Here is a 20,831-nt window from a genome sequence, read left to right on the forward strand (position 1 = left end):
AAAGTTCATTAAATTTACATTTTCTACCACTAACAACCCCAAATATGAGATTACCATGACAAGCACGCCCCAAGCTCCCATTGGATGCACAAAACCCATGAAAACCACCCCCAAATCATAGAAAATGTTTCACCAAACAGGAAAATTTGATTGGGCATCTATTTTTTTGAAAAATCTTTGCATATTTGTGTGAGAAACCTCTGTTGAATCCCAAGCATTGTAGCTGAACAAATTCAGACTTGACCCCCTCCCATTCTCTACAAATATTAATCTATTTCGAGCTCACAAGGGAGAATAGGGGATGAAACCTAAGAGAGGCCCCAAGAGAGATAGGGAGGGACAAAGAGAAAGGAAAGCTTTCTCCTAGCCCATACTACCTCTTGTTCACCCAAAATTCGGAGGTACTCTAAACCTCAAATTCTGAACTCGCCTTCTCCATTTTCAAGTGGAAATTATTGCAACCAGAAGCACTCCCTAACTCAAGAACCCATTTAAACTTCATTATATCTCATTCCTAATTGTTGGAAAACTATTAACAAGGTACATATGGAAGTAAGTATTTTTTAGTTTTTCTGAGTTACTTGAAGTTTTGAGACCTTGGAGAAGCATTGTTCTCGACTTCTTCTAGACTGAGTATAGAAGTAGAAAAACGAGGATCTTAGGGAAATTAGTACCTAAGACCCGATAACATCACCTCAAAATTGGTGTCAGGAGAAGCTGGGAGAACACTTATTCAGATTTTATAAATTCTGGCAACTTTGTTTATTGGTTTTTCAAAAGAAATTGAGCTTGAACAACTCCTATATAGGGCTACTACAATAGCTTGGAGAGAGGGGTGCTTAATACCTTTCCTCTCCCAATCTTCAGGACTTGAAATTTCTCAATTGTGTGTCGTTTCCATGGAGAATAGAGTCATTATCAAATACTTGAATCAAAATTTGAAAATGAAGGCCCATTTCCTCTAAAAATGGGTGCCGATTCCATCCTTTTGAATCGGCCATGAGCTTCCCAGAGCCCACAATCATTTATATTGCAATCAAACAAAATAAGCTAAAATTTGAAACAAAAATATGTCAAAATTTACATTCAATTCATTTGTACTTCCATGATTTTGCATCAATGCGAATTTATTTGCGTTGCAACCAAACACAATATAAAATTCACAAGGAGATTGAAACTTATATATTAAAATGTATAGAATGCTAAGAAAATTAATTGAGGATATATTCCTTGGTAGAGTATAGTGGTGAGAGAGGATTTATGTAGCCTACAAAAGGTAGTATTTCATAACCTGAATATGTATATTTTGATACATATTATTTCACATTAAATATTTTATTGAATTTTTTTAATGATTTTGTCACACTTTTTTTTTTTAGATTATTCACAAGTAATATCTAAAGTTTTTCATAGAAAATATACTATTAGATGGAAAAATCTATGACGCTAGAAAAATATGATATTAAAAAAGCTTTGACCAATTAAAATTTTCCATAAATTTTGTTAAAAACCCACATCATTAGTTACCATTTTTATAATGCTAGTTGATTGGTTATAAGTGTTTTTGGTGACATTTCTAACGGACATTATAGTTGAACCCTAGGTTACAAGAAAATTTTGTCCACTGAAAAAGAATGAAAATAAATCAACACTTAGATTGGAATCTTTTGCCTTGAGGGAGAAAAGAAGAGAGGGCATCTTGCCCTTTAGGCACAACGGCAAATAAATGGTACATGGTCCCACCGGTTAATGTAGGGATGCATATATATGCATGATTCAAATACGACCTGATTATAACTGGATCGAATGTGGATCCATGGTTCAAATACGACCTGAATATAATTGGATCGAATATGGATCCACCCTTTTCCATTCCAATTGATGTCGTTCAGTTGGATTTAAATATATGTTCATAAATACTTAAAAGTTACATTCTATGTATCCGTCAAGCTGTTTTAAATGTTCTATCATTTTTGTTAAATTATCGTAATTTTAAGTTTCATCCAAATTATTTTCAATTCATTTTGCTAAAAAAATCAATATTAAAAGTCAATTTTAACTCATTCTATTAATAATATATAGTATTTAATTATTTTTAATTTAATTTACAATCCGCTTGTAATCCAAATTCGATCAGAATCGGAGTATATATTCGATTGGACCCGTTCCGGTTGCAGCCCTAGCGTAACGGTGGAGCCAGACCTTATCACTAGGAGAGACATGCTGAGTTGGAAAAGTGGGGCCCATATCATTTTTGAGGATATGCAAATTATAGGCTTATAGCTCAGATTCAAGATATAAAGGCGACAGGTTGGAGAAGATTATACCATTGCATTTAGATATTTCTTATAGAGAGATGATGAACAGATTGTACCAAATTGGCTTCAGAATCCAGATACACATTATCAATCACCTCACCAGTATATCGATCGATCGAATGGTAGTGTAGTGCAGTGCCTATGGGCTATGGTCTATGGATTTTTTTACTAACATAACCCGGGTTCTATTGCGTCACGTGATTTAAGTCTGCTGACGGAAAGGGAGAGAAGAAAAAAAGCCATCTTCTCTAGTTCTCTTCAAAGTTCAAATCAATAATGCATAAAGGAAAAGAGAAAAAAAGTGAGGGTAATTAAGTCATTTGCTACGGCGAAAATAATATTCTGAAGCATCTTTACCCTGGCGAGGCCACGGTAGCATTTAATTCTAGCGAGACGACTGAAAATTCCGCAAATAACCCTTTCCGCCGCTTCTCTTTCCTTCCCACGCCCCCAAAACAAACCCAGAAACCCTCCCCCCCCGGCTCTCTCTCTCTCTCTACTCTCTGGTCACTAGTCTCTGTCTCTCACTTCCCCAGTTAGATACTGACCAAAAATCAGCAGCAGGAAGAAGGCAAAAAGAGAAATAAAGAAAAGGAAAAAAAGGATAGAGACGAAAGAAAAGAAGGAACGGAAATAACGTAAGTCTAGAGAGAAAAATCCCGGTTCTGGAATTATCAGACAGTGTGAAAAAAGAATAGTTTGGTTATTTTCTTCTCCGGCATGCTTCCACAACAAACCCAGCCGGAATCCGACCGTCCGGCAACGACCATCCAGCCTTCCTCTCCACGCTTCCCATTCTCTGCCTCGGGAACACCCACATCGGGCGCCCACCGTAAGATCGCGATCGCCGTCGATCTCAGCGACGAGAGTGCCTTCGCCGTAAAATGGGCCGTCCAGAATTACCTCCGCCCAGGTGATGCCGTGATTCTACTCCATGTTCGGCCCACTAGCGTCCTTTACGGTGCTGACTGGGGCTCCATTGACCTCTCCGTCCAAACCGACGAGGAGTCACAGCAGAAGCTCGAAGATGACTTTGATGCCTTCACTACCACCAAGGCTACCGATCTGGCTCAGCCCCTAGTCGAAGCCCAGATCCCTTTTAAGATCCATATCGTGAAGGACCACGACATGAAGGAGCGGCTTTGCCTGGAGGTTGAAAGGTTAGGGTTGAGTGCGGTGATTATGGGCAGCCGAGGGTTCGGTGCCTCCAAACGCACCAGCAAGGGACGCCTCGGCAGCGTTAGCGACTACTGCGTGCATCACTGCGTCTGTCCCGTGGTTGTTGTTCGGTATCCTGATGAGAAAGATGGAGCTTCTGCTGCAGCTGATGCCGCTGACTCTGAGGCCGCAGCCAAGGCGGCTGCGGTGGATAAGGAGGCCGAGCTTCATCCTGTCCCAGAGGAGGAGCAGGAGTATCACGATGCCTCCGACGAACATAAAGGTTACGTCTTTTTCTTCTATATGTTCATTCTTCTATCTTGTTGACTTTCTTTTGATGGATAACTGGGGGCTTCGGATTTCTGTTTTGTGGTTAATTGAACCAAAATAACAAGGCATCTTTCTTTCATTAGGGCTTGCGGTAGGTGCTTCTATCTGATGGCTAGCAAGCTTCTCTTTGATAGAAATTGGGGTTTACGGGTTTCTAGATTTTATCGATAAGAGATATTTTCATTTTGGGAATTTTCCGTTTGGGATTTATGTAGTTCCACAAACACATTGACTGTTTTTCTGTGGGTACTCTGATGCCAGACGTGTAGTGCACATGTAACTGCCATGGGTTTTGTCTTACATTATAGGTTTCTTGTGCATAACATTCCTTCCGGTGGCTGTTCATTGTTTTCCTCTGTGTTTCGTGTCTTGTATCATTCATTTTGATTGATGCTATACCCTCTTTTGTAATTCAGCCCAAATGGATTGATTTAACCATCGGGTTTCTCATTTTGGTAAGATTTTATTTATTATAATTACTATTTGATCTTGAATGGTTACAAGCTTTTTTTAGTAAGTATATTTAGTTAATAAGGATTTGCCTGGTATGTAGTAATTTGTGATAGTGCTTCTTGTATTAGTTTGTAGATGAAGTATTTTCTGTTAGAGTCTTGTTAATTATTATTGGGGTATCCAATCATGTGCAATAATGCCATTCGTTGTTTTAATACCTAAACCATTTCGTTATTTAAATTTACTTTGGTGGCAGTGTTGTAAAAAATTATTTGTATGGTTATTTTACAGAAGGAACTTTCCTGCATACTATTTGATTTTGAATGGTTACAAGCTTTTTTTAGTAAGTATATTTAGTTAATAAGGATTTTCCTGGTATAGTAATTTGTGATAGTGTTTCTTGTATTAGTTTGTAGATGAAGTATTTTCTGTTAAAGTCTTGTTAATTATTATTGGGGTATCCAATCATGTGCAGTAATGCCATTCAATGTTTTAATACCTAAACCATTTCGTTATTTAAATTTACTTTAGTGGCAGTGTTGTAAAAAATTATTTGTATGGTTATTTTACAGAAGGAACTTTCCTGCATATTTTTTTTTTCTGATGCTTTTGTGATTTGTAATTAAGGACAAAGTGTCTTCATTTCCATTGAGAATTTCATGTGAACTCTTTGCAATACTTGTTTAAGTGAAATACAGATTTTCTTCTTTACAATGGTTTGTTGGTGCAGATTCCTTATTACAATGAAAAAAAGGTTTTTCTCTACTAATGTATATGTGAACACATTTACATATAATTATATGCTTTTCTCGTTGATTTTCCTGCCTTCTGATTTGATGATTATAGATATGCTTTTAGTGGTATTGGTAGTTTTCATTTAAAAACAATTCTGCCGGATCCATATTCCTACGTTTGTGTTCATTTAATACTGGTTTTATAGTTGTTGGAAGGATCCTTTGGACTTGGGGGAATATTTTCTGAATTTGTTTTTTCCTTTTTGTTTGTTTTGTTGTATCAATTGAAAATCAATTGGCCTGGAGCCTTGTAACTGCGTATTAGGATTGCTTTTACCATGAATCCTGATGCTTTTATGGTTATAGATGGGGGGGCATTGATATTAATTCCAAAGGTGAATTCTATGTCTTCTTAGATTTCTGGAGACAATGCCATGGTGGAAAAAGTGGTCATAGGTTTTGGGGGTAAAATTGGGACTTGGGAGTGAGAATTTAGTTTATGTTCATAGAAATTTCTTTCTTAAATAGAAATAATGTGTCGAAGAGTTTCAAACAGGAACCTATGGTTGTTCAACTCTGAGCTGCCATGGAAAATAATAAATTGAGTTTGTATTTAAAGTTTTGGATAGTAATAAGAAACATCACCAAGACCTATTCTAGCAACGAAGCTGATTAATGGCCCACAACCATCCATCCAATGATCCAAATATCATTGCCATGGCTCCTAGAAAAAAACTGCTTCATTCTTATTAGCAGTAAAAGCATTTACTCTGTTACCCAAATACAGCAAGGGTGTATTTCGAATCCTTGAACAAGCTTACCGATATAGAATTTACATTAAAAGTTGAGTTATCCTACATGATACAACACCCTTGTACAAGTATATGGGTATTAAAAAACATTTAATGTGGAAAATATTTGCAGAAACAATGAAATATATTGATGCATTATAGTTATGTATATCAGTTTCCATCAACTGTGATGTTTGCATCTTCAATTTGTGCAGCTTTGTAGCTTGGTTTCCATTTTTGTCGGGTATAATGTTTTTCCAAATGAGAGTACCTTGGCATGTATGTTTTTATCAGCTATCTGATAATGTGCATTTTCAAGTTTGGATTGACAAACACACACACACACAAAAAGAAAAGAAAAGAAAAGAAAAGAAAAGAAAAAAAAAAGAAACTGAGCCTTCACTTCCTGATTCTTAGGGGATGTTTAATTCTTCTGAGTGATAATTCATAGGTTTCAACATGCTAGGATAGTTCTTTGCATGAGAACATTGGCAGTTGATATTACACGTTTGTAAAGTCTTGAAATATGTTGGAAGTTACCCTACATTGAAGATCTGTGAAAGTGTGGCATCAAGTTGTGAAGTTCTTAGTTAATATTATTATCTCTTACATTGATATAATTATTCATGTGGCTTTAACATTTTTGTGCTTTTTGTATTAGATGCTTAAGAAGTTCTTGGGTCATGGTGTGATCCTCCAGAATCCAGGTAAAATTGCTATACTTGGCAATTTTTTGTTGGGAAACTTCCATCCTATTCTAATTCTTTTGCCATTTTCTAAGTGGTTCACACATTCAAGTATGGCATCATGTATGTACACACCAAAATGAAAGAAAACAAAAGCTATACTATAATGCAGAAGCAAACCAAAATCCTTGTGCACTGTATTTTGATGGCATCATGCCAACATCTATGCAGAAGTTGTGTAGTTTTGATCAGGTATTGTATGGCTAGTCCTTGATATGATGATGATGATGTATACCCATATTTTATATTTCATAACCCTCCTGAATGATCATGTCGACCATGAGTATGTTGGATGCATTTGCTTAAATGCTCTGTCAAATCATTGCTGTTTGGGCTAATGGTGATACTGATTAGTGGCTTAATTTTTTTTGCTGCAGAGAAGTGAAGACCCTTTGAGTAATTGTGGGGAAGGAAGCTGAGATGTTTGAAAATTGACGAGATGTTCTTACTGTAGTGGATTCATGCCATGTAAATTGGACGTTGGTAGTGTTTTTGTTGTATCACCGTCTCTACTTCCTTGTCAAACTTCTCACATATATGAACTGTTGGATGATTGGTGATGGTATTTGTATGGTTGATGAGTTCCTTTGGATTCTTGTAGGTCTTTTAAACTCGAGGAAAAAGGTTTTACTTGTGTTGTGAAACACCAGTTTCAGTGTTTGAAATATCCCTTGGTTGTGTTGCTTATTTCGTGCTTATTATAACTCTTCTGGCTGGTTAGGTAGACTAAAGCCTCAAAGTTAACAGTAAAACGATCTTTAACTGTGATATGCCAATCGACAGCATGGATTACTGAACTGCGTAATAATCAACGGGCCATTTGCACAATGTCCATTTGGTGCGGAGGTCCTTTTGATTTCCTGAGGCCGCCCGGCTTCCATGTGGCCCATGGCCCACGAGTATTGAGCAATGTTACCAAGAGCACTTGCATATGAGGAGCTGACAACCATTATTTAGAGCTGCTTGAGGTTAGGACCTGGTGTTATTAGGTATATACATGGTTGTGGGCTGTGGTTATTAGGGATTAAATTAATGACTTTTCTTGGATTTATACTGGATCCTTCTAATGATTTTAATCTTGATGCTGTTTCTATGTGCCATCAATCAGCTCTAAAATGCCATTACCCAATGCTGGTCCTAGGGGTCCTCTTAATACAAACCATGGTTTTAAAAAATGACTCAGAAATGAAACCGTTTTGGCCATTGGTTTTTGGGTTAATGGTTCGACCACCTGGTTCTAATGGCTAGTTTATTCTGACAAAAAATAAAAAAATGGCCAAAACTGTTGAGTGGATTGATGGTTTGACCGCTTGGATTAATGAATTATTGACTGATTCAACAGTTTTGGGTAGGAATTGGATTTGGGGTAACAGAATTGATTGCATGGATGGTTCTGGGCCGAATAGTTTGATCATCCAGATCAACGGTGGTTTAAAAATCATGATAAAAACAACTTAAAGGTCCACCATTAATCATCACTAACCGCCCCAGCATTGACTTTGCCACTCTTTGCAAGATTGCTCTTATAACTAAATTGTTGTTACCTTGGGATTTGAATAGTTGGGATGTAATACATACTTAATGCACACCTAATGTCATCTTAGGTTCACCTTTTAAGATGGGCTTTTGGATCAGCCACAGTCCATAGGATTCTTTCATCCACAGGATTCTTTCGGTGTGACAAAAGCTGGGTTTTAGCTTTCTAATTGAGTTCTCTATATACAGAAATCCTACTTACAACCTAAAAAAATTGAACCCGTTTAGGTACCTGGAGTAGATCCAAGGGGTGATAAAATGAATAGAAGTGAATTAGGATTATGATTTGGTCATGGGCAGGGAAGACTATAATACCATTCACGATACATAGAACTATAGAAGTAAAAAGAAGTTGCTGCCAAGGATGGGCCAAGGGTAACAATGTAATTTTGATTCTAAGACGAGTGTTGACTGAGTCCGAGAACTTCAAGGTTCGGCCTATAAGCAAAGTAATTCGTCAGAGGCTCCGAGTGTTATCCCAGGGGCGAAGACTCCAATGGTCAAATTAGCAAGGGCGTAGTAAGGGGTCGGATGAGGCCTAAGTAAAGTAGCTCAGATGAGGTCACCAGAGAGCTTAGAGCAATAAATGCCAAGATAGCTTACATGGGGAGTGACGCCACTTGTTTATATTCGAACATGCCTGGAGTTTGTTATGAGTGGACAGCCAAGATGTGATCCGACCTATGCCAAGTGTCCTCATCCTAGGCTTGCCATGTGCGTTGATAACTCTGCATTTTGATGCCTTAAGGGCATCAATTTAGGGGTATTTTCGACCTTAGAATAGTCAAGATGTGCTATTTTCCCAATTAAATGCAATGTTGTGGCCTTTAAGGGTGTTTGTGCAAATTCTGGGGAAAACTGGGAAATTTTCATGGTTGAAATACAAATTTTGGAAAACTAGTGTGAAGTCCAGCTGAAAGAGGGGGTGTTTTTGTGAAAAACTAAAAGTAGGAGGGAGCCTCCTAGCTGCTAAACCCAGTTTGGCGCCCCTCCTACTGTATTAGCATGCTCCCCACGCCTTAGCAAACCCTAGGGTGCTTTTTAACCCATTCTTTTCACTCTTAACAAACCCTAGCCGCCCCTAACTGCTAAATACTCACCTTTCATCCCTTCTAATCTCCACCATCCATTCTAGGGCACTCTCTTTTTAGCATTCTAACCCTAGGAGGCACCTAACTTCTAATCTTCACCATTTAGCCTTTAGCCATTAAATTTCAGCCTTACATAATATTGGGTGCCTTCTCCTTTTCTTTTCAGCCTTAGGATCACCATAGAATTATCATAACCATTCATTCTAAACCCTAGGGCACCCATATTTTTGTCTAATTCCAATTATATCTACCATTCTCTATAAAAAGGACCCCAGGGGCCCTGGAGAAGGGGTTGGTCAATTCACCCAATTCACAAGGCTAAGGTTTCTTGAGGAGTTCAAGGGTTGTAAAAGGGAAGGATGCCCAGTTCTTGTCAGGAGGGGTTCCTGCAAGCTGTTCAACCATTCTACAACTACCGCCACTGGATCTGGTCGACCATTCTTTTCTTTTCTGTTATTTTTCTTTCTGCAATCTTTTAGATTTAATTCTTGTTCGTTTCTTTGTTTTGCATATCTGAATTCGTTCGGTTCAAGACTAAGGTGTCGGGAGGGGTTCGAGGGTTGTAGAAAGGATGGACGCTCGGTTCTTGTCAGGAGGGGTTTCTGCAAGTTGTCTGGCCAATTTGTAGTTACTGCCACTGGATCTAGATTCTAGATCATTTTTTTTTATTTATTTCTTCTATTTCCTTTGTTGATTCCCATACTTTATTATATTCTGATTTTTATTTATTGTCTTTTTTTTTTTAATTCAAAATATTTAATTTCAACAATAATAGATTTTATTTTCGTATTTTCTGCCATTTTCGATTGCATTCTCTTGTTCAAATCTAGGTATATATTAATTTTTCACTTGCTTCCCTGTGGATACGACCCATTCTCACCCATTTACTACATTAGTAGTTGTTTTAGAAATGGTAAAAATTATAAATGTTTAAACTGGTGTTCTGGAGTGTTTAATGATGCGCTTCCGGACACACCATGCGCCTACATCATTTGCCCCCCACTTTCGACGTTGTGGTGGAGGTCTGAGCGGGGACCTCGGCTTTGGCCGAAGAGAGTGTGTCGTCATCACTAGGAGGCACTATGTGGCATGTTCTGGCGAGGACCTCAGCTTCGGCTTCGGCTTTGTCGGGGAGAACCTCGACTTCGAAGGGCTTCCCTTACTTGGCTTAGTGGCAACTTCTTTGCTAATTCTACCTCTTGAGAGAGTTGTGGAGGACTAAAAATGTGGATGCGTCAGCCTCAATTTCTGAGAGCTCGTACCATGCTTTGTACGAGTACAATGTGCATGTGCCCGCCATTTGTGTGCTTCACAGATGTGCTGATGAGTCCGTGCATAGGTCAGGTGTCAACCTTGGCCGGTTGCTATAGTATGAGGTATAGGTGACAAGCGGGCATGCTGTGGCCGTGCACAAGACAGGTGTTAATGCCAACGAGTTGTGGCCATACAAGAGACAGGGTTTGGTGTTGGGTACCGACCATACATGTAGGTCTTTGCATTGATAGGTTAGGACCATGCACAAGATGGGCATTGGGTCGTGACCGTATGCGAGATGGGTGTTGGGTCAACCGAGTTGAGTTGCTTTTGGCTCAAAATCGGTGAACGAACCGCTTGACTCAGTGAGTGGACCAGCTGACTCGCTTGGCATTGTTTTGTCTTCTCGAGGTGATCAACATGTGTCGGGCATCAGTTCAAACTGTTAGGGCAGTTACTCCATGGCCATTGGATCAGAGATGATTTAATCTGTCTGTTTTCCTTTAAATAGGGTACTTAATCGAGACTTCATCACTGGCCTTCAACAACTTGAATCGTAAGAGACCTCGACCTTTGGCTTTGCTCAACCTTAAACTTTCCAAGACCTCATCCATTAGGTAAAGACTTAAACTGTAGCCATGCATTGCTTTGACTTCGGCCCTGAGTGCTATGATCTCCCCAACCTGTTGGGCGCAAGCTCGCCTCTTACCACCATGTCGACCAACAATAGCAAGAACTCTGGCTGTGAGTCTGAGGGTGATGTGTATTTGCTACACTAGCAAGTGCACTAGCCGCACAAGTAATAGAGTGATGAATAGAGTATCGTTTCCCACAAGGACTTATGTAGCAACTACTAGTAGTATATCAGCCTATTCTTGTCTTATTAGCCAAATTGTACATCTAATGCAAATCTGAAATCCTAACTACAAAACTATCTCTAAGGAATTGGGTCAAACACTTTGCGTGCAAGTTGAGAAGACAAGCTAAATATGCACATAATTGATTCAGTAATTAGTTCTCTAGGTCATTCAAGTAGATTAGGATTTAGCCTTGGTTTGGTGAAACCCCAAGGCAATGAACAACCTCTCTCAAGCGTATGTTCAATCTATGCATGAGTGATGGTCCTTATATCTCTATCAAGGATCTAATCCTCATGCATGCATTAAGATCTAGCAATTCTAGGGCATCATTTCAGCAGAATGAACACCAATTGAATTGTGCAAGTTATCTCTAACATTGCACTCAATTTGGTTCTTGCTTAGTAGATCTGAAATCCTAGAGTCTTTCTCAAGCACTCTAGAACTTCCAAGAGTGCCTGAATTCTTTCTCAATTCAGACATTACAATGATCAAGATCAATTCGGCTAGTAGTTATGCAATTAAATTTCTAATCAAGAAACATCAAGATTGCATCTAATATATTCAAATGAATCTCAAAAACTAATTACAGATCTGAAATTACAGAATTCATGCTTCAATTACAACAAGAAAGAAAAATTAATGGAGAAATTACACATAATTCCTCGCTGAATTCGATTACCAACTGTGCAGAAATCAAGGAAGAAACAACCTAGATCTCCAATGCTTCTTCTCCTTTTGAATTCAGCTTTTTCTTCTCTTAAAGTTGCTTGAATCTCCTCTCTTTTCCTCTCTTGCGCCTATCTTTCTCTTCTCCTTCTAAGAATTCGAACTCAAGGAGTTTTCTCCCCAAAGGGATAAAGCCTCCAAGTGTTGAACCACAAGGTGCTGAACCTCTTTTTCCTCCAAGAGACCTCCTTAAATAGCGCTCCAAGAATTCTTGAAGCTGCCGCCCCTAGCCTCTCTTGAACTTTCTAGAAGTTGCCGCCCCTAGCCTCTCTTGGGCTGCAATTTGGGCTGCTTTTGAACTGTAAATGGGCCTCCTCCTTGCTGGGCCGAATAGGCTCCCTTGGAAGGCTGCGGCTAGGATCTCTCTTTGGGCATCTCCCAAAGAATGTTGCATGGGCTTTTGATGAACTTACAATTTATCTATAATTTTTTAGGACTTTAGCATGGATTTTTATGCCGGTTTTATTAATTTTTGCCTTAATTTAGCTTAATGCTAAGAATAGGTTCAGGGATAATCAATCCAAGAGAAGGAAGGAAAAAGGCAAGAAAAGAAGGTTCAAAAAGACCAATTTCAGTCCAGCCCGGTTGTGGAAGCAAGAGAGAGCACTTCGGCCCAAAAAGAGCAAGTGAATTCCTTGAGAAAACCCCAGAAAATAAAGCCTAGCTATGAGGAGAATTCGGCCCAGCAAGGAAGGCCCATTTTTAGCCCAAATAACAGCCTAGAGTGTAGCCCACATGAGCTCAAAAGCAAGCTAAGTTGTAGCCCAAATAGCAGCCCAAAGGGAGCTAGGGGCGGCAACTTCTAGGAGTTTCTTGAAGAGAAGGAGGGAGCACTCTAGAAGGTTCATGAGGGGTGTAATACACCCCATTCTAGAGGCTTCAAGAAGGGGCAAGAGCCCCCTTGAAAAACTATATAAGGAGGCCTCTAGGAGGGGAGAAAGTTGTTCAATTGCTTGAGAGGAAGGCTCTCCCACTCTTAGAGGTTCGGCCACCTTGAGAGAAGAGAAGAGAAGAAGGCTAGGCGCAAGGAAGAAGAAGAAGAAGGGCTGAAGGAAGTTCAAGACAAGCAAGCTAGAAGAAGAAGGTGAGTTCGAATTGAGAGTTTGTGATTCAAAGATCTTCTGTAATAAATCATTTGTAGTTTCATTCTCTTTTGATTTGAATTCAGTTTCTTAGTTATATGTTCTTTCTTCTTTCTCCTTGTTTCCATTCTTCCTTGATGTATTTCAGCTTGTAAAATTTCAGTTCAGCAATCTAATTCTTTTTGATTCATTCAAATGGTCATGCATTGTATTTGAAGTTTCTTGAATAAGGGTGTGATTGTAGATTAATTCGGCCAACTAACCTTCAAAACTCAGATCTGAATTCTCAGATCTGAGATTGCAAGATCTGAATTGCTTGAAAGAGAATTCAGATCTGCAATTTTCAGATTGGGCGAATTAATCTACAGCTTGGAATTCCTAGAGTGCTTGAGAGAGACTCTAGGAATTCAGATCTACTATTCAAGAACTGAATTGAGTGCAAGGTTAGAGATAACTTGCACAATTCAGTTGGTGATCAATTCAGATTTGAATTGATGCCTTAGAAGTGTTTGAAGAAATGCATGCATGAGGATTAGATTCTTGCTAGAGATAGAAGAACCGTCACTCATGCATAGGATGAACATGCACTTGAGAGAGGCTGTTCATGACCTTGGGGTTTCACCTTACCAAGGCTCAATCATGATTCATTCGAATGATCCAAATTGATAGATTGCTGAATTCTGAGATTGACATTTACTGCTTACTCTTCTAACCTGAATTGAAGGCAATTGGACCAATGATTTAGATAGATTTTAATTTAGGATTTCTTAGCTTTCATTAGAGTTTTGATTTATTTGTTGATCAGATAAGAAATGTTCAATTTAGTATTGGTAATTGTTTCCTAAATCCTCGTGGGAACGATACTTCACTCACTACTTTATTACTTGAACGGCTAGTGCACTTGCTAGTGTCACAATGAGCCACACATCAAGTTTTTGGCGCCGTTGCCGGGGATTTAGAGAAACAATATTAGGAAACATTGAGCATTCTTAATCTGATCTCATTCAGCATTGCATTCATAGTTGGGTTAATTTGCTAACTTTTTCATTTCAGCTTGGACTGCAACTGCTGTACTACTGTAGTTATGTTTCTTCTTTCTTAAGTAGATTACTTTCTTTTTTTTGGTTTCAGTTTCATTTTAATAAAGGCATATTTGATTTCTATTCAATCTTGATGTTGTTCCCTTCAAAAAGAAAAAAAAAAAAATTCACATAAACATGAGTGTTGCAGATCTGAGTTGCATTCGGCACTCAGATCAGCAGATTTCAGATCTGCAGCACTCAGCCGAAATGAGTTGCTTGTGTTTCAGATTTTATTATTCTTTTCTTTCATTACAAAAAGAAAAAAAAAAAAACAAATGAAAAAAAAAAGGGAGATCTTTTGAACAACCAAAGGAGCAATTGAGAATTCGGATCAGAACTCAGATCTGAGTTCAGATCTGAATTCTGCTATTGCAGATCTGCAACAGTTCAGATCTGAGTTCCTCTGAACTCAGACCTGAACTGATGAAATTTTGAGGGGAATTGGGTGTCATCACCACCCCAATTCACCCTAGGGCACTTCTGCTATTCCCCAAAAACAATTTGGTAGCAATAACTGAAGGTAAGGCAATTGAGAATTCAGATCCAAACTCAGACTTGAGTTCAGATCTGAATTCTGCTGTTACAGATCTGCTCAGTTCAGATCTGAATTCCTCTGAACTCAGATCTGAACCGATGCAAGTTTGAGGTGAATTGGGTGCCATCACTACCCCAATCCACCCTAGGATACATCCAACCTGCCTCAAGGGTGAATGGATAGCAAGGAATGAGAGAAATTCAAATCTGAAATGCAGTTGATATGATGTGAGGACTGAACTGATACAGAGCATACTATGAATTCTGGGTGGACTGAATTCTTGGCTTTACCCACTTGTAACCGAGCTACATTAGCTAAGGAGGTGTATGTTTGGATTGAATAATTGTTATGCCTCAGATATTTAAGAAAAATTAGCACTTTCCAAGTATTTCTTTTAGCATTCAGATCTGTAGCAGGGCTGCTATAGTGCAACAGTTAGCAGACCTGATTTCAGATTTCTACAAAAGTTGTATGGGCCGAATAGCTTGCAATACCAAACATTGCAGACCCAATTTTCAGGTCTTAGCAAGTGTTTGATATGCATCAGCTATACAGGTTTGAGCTTCAATTGTAGAGTTTTTAACCCAAGCCTAACTCAGGACTGGTTTTAGTTTATTTCAGATCCTTTAAAATTTTTTTTTTAGATCAGATCTGATTTCAGCCCTAAAGCATCACAGAATTGATTCCAACCTTAATGGATGTATATTGTAGTGTATACCAATGAGTGTGTATGAGATATCCAGCTCAGATCTGAATTATTATTTATTAATTTCTCTAGACTAACAATACCAAAGACTTGTAGATCTGAACTCAGATCTAAATTGGGTCTGAATTCAGATGTTGCAATCGATGGATGTAGATAAAGGAACCTTGAATAAGATGATTGGTTTAAATCTGCTTTTAGTATAATCGGCTTCATTTATTCATGATAGGATGTAGGTTTTGTATTCCAATATTTCACTTTACATTTTCAGTGTGATAGGATTAGTTATTTATTTTCTTTTGTGAATATTGGCATTTTTATTGCTTTGACTTTAACAGTTTATGACAAGCAGACCTGAACTGGAAGAGATCCTTTATGACCCAGAGATTGAACGGACTCTCCGTGTCCGTTTGAGAGCTGCTAAGCAAGTCAGACAAGAAGCACAAGAAATGGCTGAACAAAGAACTATGATGGATTATGCCAAGCCTACCCTCACCAGGACTGTCTCCAGCATTATCAGGCCAACTATTGCTGCCAATAACTTCAAAATTAAACCGGCCATAATCCAAATGATACAAAATACGGTTCAGTTTTGTGGTATGGCCCATGAGGATCCGAATGCCCATATTGCTAACTTCTTGGAAATCTGTGACACCTTCAAACACAATGGGGTAAGTGATGATGCCATCCGGCTGAGGTTATTCCCATTTTCTTTGAAGGATAAAGCCAAAGCTTGGTTGAACTCATTACCGGCAGGATCTATAGCCACATGGGACGAAATGGCCAGCCGTTTTCTCTCTAAATATTTTCCCCCTTCTAAAACTGCTAAAATGAGGAATGACATCACTACTTTTTTCCAGCAAGAGGGGGAATCTTTATATGAGTCATGGGAACGATACAAGGAGCTGTTAAGGAGAGTTCCTCACCATGGCCTCCCCATTTGGCTGCAAGTGCAGACTTTCTATAATGGTCTTACTGACTCAAATAAGACCATATTAGATGCTGCAGCCGGAGGATCCATAAATAATAAAACTCCTGAGGTTGCCCATGCACTTATTGAGGAAATGGCAGCCAACAATTATCAATGGCATTCGGAAAGGACTCAAACTAGGAAGCAGCAAGGCTTGCATAATGTTGACACTTATACAGCACTAGCTGCACAAATAGGAGCACTCAGTAAAAAAATAGATGAAATGCAGATAGCTGCCATGCATGTGCAGCCTCTTAATTGTGAATTGTGTGGGGGAGGCCACATCAGTACAGACTGCCAAGTTGGCAATCAGTTCAGACCATCTACTGAACAAGTTGACTATGTCAGCAATTCGTCAAGACAGCAGGGTTACCAGAGTCACCATACTTTTCATCCAGGATGGAGGGGACATTCAAACCAGTCCTGGCCAAATCAGCATATTTCCAAGCCGTTCCACCAGACTTATCATCAGCCTGAACCGAAATCCAATTTGGAGGAACTGATGACAAAATTTATAGCAGGTGCAGAAACTAGGTTCCAGAACCAGGAAGCCTCAATCAAAAACCTGGAAAACCAAGTGGGGCAATTGGCACAATTAATCTCTTCCAGACTGCCGGGAACTCTTCCAAGCAACACTGAAGTGAATCCACGAGAGCAGGTGCAAGCTATTACCTTAAGAAGTGGAAAAGAGTTGCCTGAGGTAGAAAAGAAGAATTGGGCTGAACCCAAGGCAGAAACAAGCCTTGGAACCAGACAACAGAAGACGGAACAACCAGAAGCACAACAAGGGATGCACCAACAACCACAAGTTCCATTCCCTAACAGGCTGAAGCAACAAAAATTAGAGAAGGAATTTGGTAAGTTTCTTGAAATATTTAAAAGTTTACATATTAATATTCCTTTTGCTGATGCTTTAGCCCAGATGCCACACTATGCAAGGTTTTTGAAGGAATTATTGGCAAACAAAAGGAAACTGGGAGATGTGGCTACAGTTGCATTAAATGAGGAATGTTCTGCTATCCTTCTGAACAAGCTGCCTCAGAAACTCAAAGATCCAGGGAGTTTCACTATTCCTTGTACCATTGGCAGTTTAAAAATTGAAAAAGCTTTATGTGACCTGGGAGCTAGCATCAATTTAATGCCATATTCTATCTTCAAGAAATTGGGGTTGAATGAACCCCAACCCACTAGAGTGGCATTACAATTGGCTGATAGATCCATTAGACATCCTACGGGGATCATAGAAGATGTGTTAGTTAAAGTTGACAAATTCATTTTTCCAGTTGATTTCATTGTGTTAGACATGCAAGAAGATGTGGAGGTCCCGCTTATCCTAGGGAGACCTTTCCTGGCTACCGGGAAAGCAATGATTGATGTCCAACAAGGACAACTCAGCCTTAGGATACAAGATGAGGAGATAATTTTTAAAATGTCTGATGCTATGAAACATGCACCCTCTAGTGATGATTCTTGTTTTATGATTGATGCCATTGAATTGACAATTGATGAATGCTTCCAGGTAAGTAGAATAACTGATCCTCTTGAACTCTGCCTCCAGCAGGGAGAACTTGAAGAAACAGAAAATGAAAAAATAAACCTCATGATAGCATACCTGAATGATAAGCCTCAATTCAAGGGAAAGGGGTTTCTTAAATTAGAGAACTTAGGCAAATTGCCCGGACCATCAGGTAAGCCATCACCCCAAGAACCCCCCCACCCTTGAACTGAAGCAATTACCATCCCATTTAGAGTATGCTTTCCTTGAGGAACCATCAGATCTCCCCGTGATAATTTCCGCAGCACTGAATCCCTTACAAAGAGAAAAATTATTAAGAGTGCTGCGGGAACACAAAAATGCTATAGCTTGGAAGGTAGAAGATATCAAAGGCATTAATCCATCAATCTGCACTCACAGAATTTTGATGGAAGAGGACAGCAAGCCTTCCGTTCAGCCCCAAAGGCGCCTGAATCCCAACATGAAAGAAGTGGTAAAGGCTGAAATAATTAAGTTGTTAGATGCTGGGATCATTTATCCTATTTCTGATAGTTCTTGGGTAAGCCCTGTGCAAGTTGTGCCCAAAAAAGGGGGTACGACTATTGTTCCAAATGAGAAAAATGAACTCATCCCTACTAGAACCATTACCGGATGGCGTGTGTGTATTGACTATAGAAAATTAAATGAAGCCACCCGGAAGGACCATTTCCCTCTCCCATTTATGGATCAAATGTTGGAGAGGCTAGCCGGGCATGAGTATTATTGTTTCTTGGATGGATATTCAGGGTATAACCAGATACCAATTGCACCAGAAGATCAAGAAAAGACCACTTTTACTTGCCCATATGGAACCTTTGCATACCGAAGGATGCCCTTTGGGTTATGCAATGCCCCAGCAACCTTTCAGCGATGTATGATGTCTATATTTTCTGATATGGTTGAAAAATTTATTGAGATCTTCATGGATGATTTTTCAGTTTTTGGCTCTTCATTTGATGCATGTTTGAATAATCTGGAACAGGTGCTTACTAGATGTAAAGAAACACATCTTGTGTTGAATTGGGAGAAATGTCATTTTATGGTGCAAGAAGGCATAGTGCTTGGACACAAAATCTCTCAAAGAGGTATAGAAGTCGACAAGGCCAAGGTGGAGGCAATTGAAAAATTACCAACCCCAACATCTATTCGTTCTTTGAGAAGTTTCTTAGGACATGTCGGATTCTATAGAAGGTTTATTAAAGATTTCTCAAAAATTTCCAAGCCATTATCTACCTTGCTTCAGAAAGAAGTGCCTTTTGAATTTTCAACTGAATGTCTTCATGCTTTCAACATCTTGAAAGACAAATTGATCCATGCACCTATCATGATAGCACCAGATTGGACCCTCCCATTTGAATTGATGTGTGATGCGAGTGATTTTGCTATAGGAGCTGTTTTAGGACAAAGAATGAACAAACATTTTCAGCCAATTTACTATGCTAGCAGAACCTTGACTGGACCCCAACTCAATTACACCACCACAGAAAAGGAGCTGTTAGCAGTAATATTTGCACTTGATAAGTTTCGTTCATATCTGATATTATCCAAGGTTGTTGTCCACACAGATCACTCGGCATTAAGGCACTTGCTTACCAAGCAAAACTCAAAACCAAGACTGATCAGGTGGATCCTTTTATTGCAAGAGTTTGACATTGAGATTAGAGACCTGAAGGGTGCTGCAAACCTGGCTGCTGACCATCTCTCCCGGTTGGACACGGTAAGCTCAAAAGAGGAGATAACCAGCAACATTCGAGAAGAATTTCCGGATGAGCAGTTGTACTCAATACAGAAATACTCATATCCTTGGTATGCTGATTTTGCTAATTATCTAGCTGCACAAGTCCTTCCTCCTAACCTTTCATATCAACAGAAAAAGAAATTCTTTTCTGATGTAAAATACTATCTGTGGGAGGAACCCTTTTTGTATAAATTGTGTGCAGATCAGATCATAAGGAGATGTGTCCCCGAGGAGGAGATGGAGTCGGTACTCCAATTTTGCCATGATAAAGAAGCAGGAGGTCATTTTGGAGCTAGTCGCACGGCAGCCAAGGTTTTGCAATCAGGTTTTTATTGGCCCACACTCTTCAAAGATGCCCATCGGTATGTGTCCACATGTGACAAATGCCAAAGATCGGGAAACATTTCCCGACGGAATGAAATGCCCCTTTCCAATATTTTAATCTGTGAAATCTTTGATGTTTGGGGTATAGATTTCATGGGACCTTTCCCGAATTCTTTTGGGAATAAGTACATCCTCGTTGCAGTTGACTATGTATCCAAATGGGTAGAAGCCATGGCTTTACCCACAAATGACTCAAGAAGGGTAGTACACTTCCTAAAGAAGCTATTCTCCCGATTTGGCACTCCACGAGCTATAATTAGTGATAGGGGAACTCACTTCTGCAATAGCCAATTTGAGAGGTTAATGCAGAAATATGGAATTACACATAAATTAGCTACCCCTTATCACCCTCAAACCAGTGGCCAAGTGGAGTTGGCTAACAGGGAACTCAAAAGAATTCTGGAAAAGACCGTAGCATCCACCAGAAAAGATTGGTCCATCAAATTAGATGATGCATTATGGGCATACAGAACTGCATTTAAGACACCTATTGGCATGTCCCCCTACAGATTGGTCTTTGGTAAAGCATGCCATTTACCAGTTGAATTGGAACACAAGGCCTATTGGGCTCTTAAATTCTTAAATTTTGACATTCAGGCCACAGGGGCTAAAAGGCGGTTGCAATTGAATGAATTGGATGAATTCAGACTTACCACCTATGAGAATGCCAAAGTTTATAAAGAAAGAATAAAAAACTGGCATGATAAGAACTTGCTGAGACGGGACTTTTATGTAGGCCAACATGTATTGTTATATAATTCCCGTCTCCGCTTGTTTCCAGGTAAGCTGAGATCCAGGTGGTCTGG

The 20,831-nt window shown here is 39.3% G+C and overlaps 1 protein-coding gene and 1 non-coding gene across 3 annotated transcripts; one reads left to right on the plus strand and one right to left on the minus strand.

Annotated features, from left to right (window-relative positions):
* The first annotated feature begins 2,328 nt into the window (after positions 1-2,328).
* Positions 2,329-7,195, plus strand: LOC148877991 (Adenine nucleotide alpha hydrolases-like superfamily protein). 2 transcript variants are annotated; one of them, XM_088947564.1, is made up of 3 exons: positions 2,329-3,759; positions 6,446-6,491; positions 6,908-7,195. In XM_088947564.1, exons 1-2 carry the CDS (start codon positions 3,039-3,041, stop codon positions 6,451-6,453), a joined length of 729 nt encoding a protein of 242 aa, XP_088803690.1. In that variant the 5' UTR covers positions 2,329-3,038; the 3' UTR covers positions 6,454-6,491; positions 6,908-7,195. The 2 variants fall into 2 exon arrangements, with proteins under 2 accessions (XP_088803690.1, XP_088803697.1); XM_088947571.1 differs by lacking the exon at positions 6,446-6,491 and having other exon boundaries at positions 2,726-3,759.
* Positions 7,196-16,226: 9,031 nt separating this feature from the next.
* Positions 16,227-16,333, minus strand: LOC148877992 (small nucleolar RNA R71). Its single transcript, XR_016106144.1, has one exon. It is a non-coding gene; the product is annotated as a small nucleolar RNA R71 (small nucleolar RNA).
* Between the last annotated feature and the right edge of the window lie 4,498 nt (positions 16,334-20,831).

Source organism: Nelumbo lutea, chromosome 1 (genome assembly GCF_056320005.1).
Source record: "Nelumbo lutea isolate HS-2025 chromosome 1, American lotus-T2T, whole genome shotgun sequence".
NCBI classification, from domain to species: domain Eukaryota; kingdom Viridiplantae; phylum Streptophyta; class Magnoliopsida; order Proteales; family Nelumbonaceae; genus Nelumbo; species Nelumbo lutea.